At 33.5% G+C, this 7,095-nt stretch overlaps 1 protein-coding gene across 1 annotated transcript; it reads right to left on the bottom strand.

Annotated features, from left to right (window-relative positions):
* Positions 1-5,791: 5,791 nt before the first annotated feature.
* On the bottom strand, positions 5,792-6,895 carry LOC113239845 (prohibitin-2-like). The gene has a single exon (XM_026476992.1). It carries the CDS (start codon positions 6,893-6,895, stop codon positions 6,068-6,070), a length of 828 nt encoding a protein of 275 aa, XP_026332777.1. The 3' UTR covers positions 5,792-6,067.
* Between the last annotated feature and the right edge of the window lie 200 nt (positions 6,896-7,095).

Genomic DNA, 7,095 nt, shown 5'->3' with positions numbered 1-7,095 from the left:
ATGTGTGTGTGTATATAATATATATATATATATATATTAATAATTAATATAATAATTAATTAAATTAAATATATAAATTAATTATTTTAAATTATAAATATATAATTAAAAAAAATATTATCATTTAAAAAAAGAACAACTCAAAATTTGACTTAACGGTGTGTGTATCGGAACAAAAACCGTTACCTAAGTCAAGTTTGTTTGACTTGTTCTTTTTTTAAATGTCAAACGGTAGGTTTTGTACGGTTTTGTAAAATATTTATTCAATAATTAATAAAAAATTATTGGGTTTATCGATTTTTGTTCCGATTATATAATTTTATAATTATATACTTTTATACTGCCACCACACTTATTGTCACGGAATCACATTACATTGGTCTGAAAAACCCTTGTATCCCCAAAAATACGTTGTGCGTTTTCGTCCTTTTCGTTTTTATCGCATTCGCATAAAGCTTTTTCTAATCGGCTCAAGCCAATTAGGCGTTAATGATTGTGGTGACACCTTTACCCGACGAGCGTGCATGAAAGCATTGATGCGTGTTGGTTGATGAGGCAAAAATGTGTGTCGGGATCCTAGCAAGTGGAAGGCTGTAGTCTCTGCTTACACATATAGTGAAAGTGCGTGTATTATGTGTACGTATGTTTTTTTCTATAATAACAAGTGGCAGGACGAACGTGCGCTTTGTAGTAAGCGACACGCCCTATCCAAGACGTTGCAGTGGCATTTACAACTTTAAATTGCAAAGATCTTAGAGGCGCTGCCACTGCGCTCGTCACTGAGATATAAGTTGACAAGTCCCATGTGTCTGTAATTTCACCAGCACCCTTACCCTTCTTTAGAATTAATGCCGCACATTACCGCTTGGCGACAGAAATAGGTAAGGTGGCAGTACTTCCCTGGACGAACTCTTTCACAACGAGCTCTACTGCTACTATATGTCCATACAGTTCCGTCTGTAATTAGTTTTTTTTTTTCAGTATTCATGTATTAGCGAACAAGCAAGTATTATAATAAAATTTACATTACATGTAAAGTGTAAGTGTAAAGGCGTAGCTAACACTTAGAAATCGATAGATAGATAGATATCTTATTTGTTTTAGCCAATTTTAACCTTAAAAAGGCTTGATAGGCCAATTACTGTTATCCATTAAAATAATTGTTGATAGTGGATGTATTTGTTCATAAAAAGTACCTACTGAGAATGTAAACAAAAACATAAAAAACGAACAAAATTAAATATTATTGCCCGTGTTAAAAGAATCTCATATTGTATTGTTTACGAGAAAAAAGTGAAACAAAGAACACGATTCAATAAATTTAATGGAAATCGTTGTGTCAGAATGGGAAAAAATTAAATAGTTTTTTTTTTAATAACAATATACATTAAAAGTATTAGTCAATCCAAAAATAAAATGGCAGTTTTTATTGTTAACAGTTTTCACACATACGTTTTATTACGTTTTGAATTTTAATTATTTGTTACCTGTAAATGCTAATTTATTTTTATTTTTATTTGATTCTGCCTATTTTTGTAAAACAATGTTCCGTCGTGTTGATAAAGCCCTTGGGTATTGTTTACAAAAAATCTTTGAGCAGTGGTTGTATTCCAGATATGTGGAAGTTGACGAAGATCGTGCCCGTACATAAAGGAGGAGATGAAAAATATATTTCTAATTATAGACCTATATGTATTCTTAATTGCTTTGTTAAGATTTTTGAAAACCTGGTATTTGATCACATTTGAAGACAGTTATCAGTCCCCAAGAGCATGGATTTGTAAAATCTCGATCTACCGCTACAAATTTTTTAAGTTATATGCATTACCTACTTGAGTTGTTCATTCGATCAATCTGGACAGGTAGATTCAATTTACACTGATTTTGCTAAAGCATTCGATCGTGTTGATCATGCTATACTTTGTATTAAAACTGAGCGCTTGGGAATTCATGGTTCGCTTCTGAGGTGGCTTCATTCATATCTGCAAAATCGCACTCAACTTGTAGCAGTTTATGGTTTGGAGTCAGCTCCTTTTCAGCAGGGATCCAACCTCGGTCCCTTACTCTTTCTGATGTTTATAAATGACTTTCTGAGCCAGTTCAAGTGTGAGTGCCTAGCCTCTGCAGATGACCTACACATTTTTCGCGGAATAAATTTTACTGATGATTGCGTCGCACTGCAATCTGATAATGATACTTTGACTAGTTGGTGTGTGGAAAACAATATGTTCCTTAACGTAGACAAATGCCAGTTTATTACATTTACTAAAAAGAAGAATTACATCCCGTCAGCGCACATGCTGCTGGAACGTATGAATGTAGTACGTGATCTAGGCGTTTGGTTTGACTCGAAGCTTTCCTTTAGAGTACACTTCGATTCAAGGATTTTAAAAGCAAGGCGGACTATGGGTTTCCTATATAGAGTTACAAAACTTTTCAAGCAAACACGAAGTATGATTATTCTGTATGTGGGTCTTGTGAGAAGTACACTAGAGTACTGCAGCATAATATGGTCACCTATTTATAACAATCATATGAACAGGATAGAGACAATACAGAAACGTTTTGTTCGTAGTCTTGCTTCGAAATTGGGATTAAGAAAAAAATAGTAACATATACAGATAGGCTTAACCAATTCAAACTAGATTCGCTTTGTGTGATACGGCAAGTACCTGACCTCCTGATGTTGCACAAAATAGTAAATTCCAAATTAGATACTGATATCATAAGCCATGTGTTGAAGATCACTAATAGATCTAATCGTAGGCAACATTTATCTCTGGTGCCTTCTGCTAAAAATAATGTGTCACATAACAGCCCTCTCATACGTTTATGGAGGCAGTATAATGCTTTATGTAAAGATCGTGATATATTCCACCAGAGCACCAACACATTTGTAAAAATTATAAAAAGCCCTGATTGTAAGAAGGCACGTGAATACATCACAGAGTGAAGTAATTTTATTTAAAGTATATACACATTTCTATTGACTTAGTTAGCCATATTCATTAAGTTGCAAAATGTTATTTGCATGACGTGTGCGGTTGTTATTGAGCTACTTTGTTTGTTTCTGGTTAGTGTCATAGTTTTACTTGTATTATATAATTTATATGTTGTAACTGTGCCAAAATAAATAAAATAAAATAAAAGCTAATAGCTCAATAGCCAATGCTCATTAAATTTAAAAAAACATACATGTATATCGCTTGCTAGGGAGCTTTTTATTTCACCTTGCTGAAACCCGACTAACTAAAAAAAGGCTGAGAACTACATGAGCTTTAGTATAGCCTCAGCTATGCAAAGAGGAAACTTTGTCAGCCTTCCAGATACGATGTCACAAAGCGCGGCGCTCGTTAAAATTTTGTTTCCGGTTATATCATTTAGAAAATCTCATTTTTTATTTTCTTCTATGTTGTAATATATTTAGTATAGATACTATTTATTTTAATAAGTAACACTACGCTAATACAATGGCATGTTTATATTGTTGGGTAATTGTCCGAAAAATTTCGAATAGTGGATGAAAAAAATAATAATATAAGTACGTAGTTAGCACGTAGAGTGAAGTACAAAAATTTTAAAATGTTTTGGTTCATATATGTGTTGTTAACGTAAAATAGTGAAAAATCGATCGAAAAGGCTTATTAAAATATATAAATGGCTTTTACACCGTTCTTCCCCGAAGAATCGAATGAGATCGCCGTTCCTTTCTCGTAGTTTCTGTGCAATTTTCTTTTCACCTCACTAGCACGGAAAGGCTTTTTTTCTCATTAGAAAACTGCGTGCAAAGGTATTTTTCCTCGCTAGCGTGGAAAAGATTTTTGAAATTCGAACTGACGATGGACTGTGGTGTACCTAATTTTTTCTTTCGATGAAAAATAAAACTTAATGGCATGTTCACCTACGCGATTGGTCGTACATTATCTAAGTTTAACATAAATCCGTTGGTATATATATTCTTAGTATTGTTGACAGTAACCTCGCTATAGTGAGGTGAAAAGCTGTGTGTTGCGCTCGGCTGCAAAGTTGTTTTGCATTGAAACCCTCTACGCTCAAGATTCTATTTTTGAACATTTTGGTTCAATCTTAGGGTACTTCGCTTGCTCAGGTTTCAATACAAGCACTCGCGTCAAACAACAACTTTGCAGCCTTGCATAACAAAAAAATATGTTTTACTTAGAAACTGCAATGAGACGATTAAATGTTTGCTGATATTTTTGAGTGTAAATGAATAGGTTTTCAATTTAGGAACAGAATAGGAATCTTATTTAAGTCATGCTTTTCAAATTTAAATTTTACCGAGTTCTTTAAATCAAATTTTGTTTATGCTCAAACTTCGCAAAAGCTTCAATACTAAACAACCAAAAAATCTCCACGTGATCCTTAAACATGTGACAGGGAAAGGTGCAGAGAGGCCTGACCTTCCCCATGTTTCACAGCGCATCTCTACGCGCCGCCGTAATCAATACCACAATATCTAGTTGAAACTCGTAAACTCCTTACTTTTGTAATCTCTTTTGGTCTAACACATGGAAAAACATAAGGTTCCTGGTTTAAATTTTCAAAAGAAAAATATAATGCTTTCTTTCTATTGGGTATTTTGTGTTCGAATATTCAAATTTGTGTTAAAAATTCATATCCTGTCAAGTTCGAATGCGTAGGTGTTGCTGAATTCGCTCTTAGTGATTTATTATTAAAGTGTTGAAACAAAATACAAGGGGTTGTAATTAAAGGTATCTTGCACAATGTTATTGTTATTTACGCAACTGTAACAAGCAATCTATTTTTATACCAAATAAAAATGTAACTATAACAATAATATAGAGAAAAAATCACTTACAAAATAATACAGGAGACACTGAAATCAAAAGTTAGTTCCTATGAAAACTAAATCACATAAACACTGGCCATACGTAATGCGTTTTACGGAATTTTCAAATTCGGATTTCGAATCCCGAGTATGGTGAGCGAACATCCGCGGCGGTTGAGGTGCACTGACTGCCGACTTCGAAAGACGTTAGGGTTGGGACGCCTTCAAAATTTACTTATCGATTTAGTTTTTATTAATTATTTTTACCTGGAACACATATTTAAAAAGTTTCAAGTTGAATTAAAACATAATAGGTACGTAGTACCTACTTGTACTTACTATAAACGCATTTAGTACGTGCACTTTACCTTGTCTCTCGCTGATTGTTCTAAAGTCGTGTCAAACACACGGAAACATATTTTTAGTTCATAAATAAAATAGATAAATTGAAATTGTGGTATGATTGCCGGAAGTTGTCGCTGATTTGAAAGCGTCTCGCGTATATTTAAAGGTTCTCGTCTTAAAATTTATTTAACTTTTTCTTTGATATAACAGTACTTTCATCCATGGCGTTATCATTACTACTGTAATTTTCTATGTCTCTTCGTAACAATATAATAAAAATAGTTTTTATATGTATATACAATATCCTTGGAAGTTATGCTGATGTATGATGTGGCGATGAGTTTTGTTTGTTTTATAGAGCATCCTAGAAGAAATAAGATCTAATATAAAAGTATTTCGAATATATAACGAAGTTTATTAGTTAACACTACTTAAATTTAATAAAATGTTACATACATTATTGTTTAAATTAAGCACATAAATAATATTTTTTTATTACGTATTTTGAACAGCAATGCAAAAAAATAAATCGCACATGAAACCAAAACATACAGTCCTAACTCAAAATAATGGAATTGAAACTTATTGATCTTATTGCGAATAATATGATTATATTTATTTATACGTAATGGTGAGTGATCCATCTATGAATTAGAATATATATTTATTGGTTTCATTCAAAATTTTTTGAAATTTCAAGTCGTGTTTCTCAATTCCACAATTTTCTGTTACCACAGTAGTGTTTCTTATGCGAAATATCAACAAAACTTTAGTTTTAAGACAAGATATAGTCAATGAAATTTCAATAACGTGTGTCGAAAAAACAAATGACTACAGAACAAATTACACTACCATACCCATTACCTACTGCTTCTTCGTTAATTTCTCTGAAAAGTCATCAAAACCAAGATCTTATAGATTCATCATCAAACTGTTACTACCAACAAACACTTTGTTCTGCGATTGCGCTATCATTCTGGAAACAGCTTGAGCTGCTCGTATTTTACGCAGCTTTAGATAACCAGGATTCTTGCTTACAGCTTTTCCCAACATTTCTGCGGCTTCAGCTTCTCCTTCAGCTAGTACGATTTTCTGCTGTCTTTCTTGTTTAGCTCTCTCTAGCAGAAACGCAGCCCTTTGAGCTTCTTGTTGAGCAATCTGCTTAGCTTCAACCGCAGCTGTATACTCTTTACCAAAGCTTAATTCAGTCAACGATACGTCATCCAAAATAATATTAAAATCTGCAGCACGTTCGGATAACTCCCTTCTAATTAGTAACGAGATTTTATGCCTCTGTGTTATGAGTTGGGATGCATTGAATTTTGCAACAACAGACTTAAGAACTTCGTTGCAAATAGATGGCAGGACTTTCTCATCATAATCAATACCGAGTGTCCTGTACATAGTAACTAATTTCTCAGCATCGGGTCTACATAACACTCTTAGGGAAATATTCACCATTTGCAAGTCTTTTGAGCCAGTAGGTGACGAAATTTGACGAGGCCTTGAGCGAATATCGTAAATAATAGGATATTGAAACCAAGGAACATGTAAATGCAATCCTTCAACCATTACTTGTTCTTGTACACCACCAATTCTATTAAACATAATGGCTCTATGACCTCCTTCGACGGTAAATACACACTGTGAAACTCCATAGGCTGTAAATCCTGCCACCACTATTGCTTTTAGACCTTTTGGAATGCCCGGTGGTCCGGGCCTGATGATTGTGGTCGCCATATCGTTGAATTTACTACCAAAATGTCTTTGGTATTATTTTTTCCCAAATCACCAATTGTCTTTACAGTACTTTTCAATTTGCACACATGATCTCTCCCAATCACAAAAAACGTTCACGTTTTGGAAAAAACACATTATTCGGTTTTTATGACGTTGATATAGACGTAAATACTTTTATGAGAAACAAAATGCATGGTTAT

The sequence above is a fragment of the Hyposmocoma kahamanoa genome, unplaced genomic scaffold (genome assembly GCF_003589595.1).
Source record: "Hyposmocoma kahamanoa isolate Upper Pololo Valley unplaced genomic scaffold, ASM358959v1 116, whole genome shotgun sequence".
In the NCBI taxonomy this organism is placed as follows: Eukaryota; Metazoa; Arthropoda; class Insecta; order Lepidoptera; family Cosmopterigidae; genus Hyposmocoma; species Hyposmocoma kahamanoa.
The sequence above is the reverse complement of the archived record's forward strand: the minus strand, read 5'-3'. Positions and strand labels throughout refer to the sequence as shown.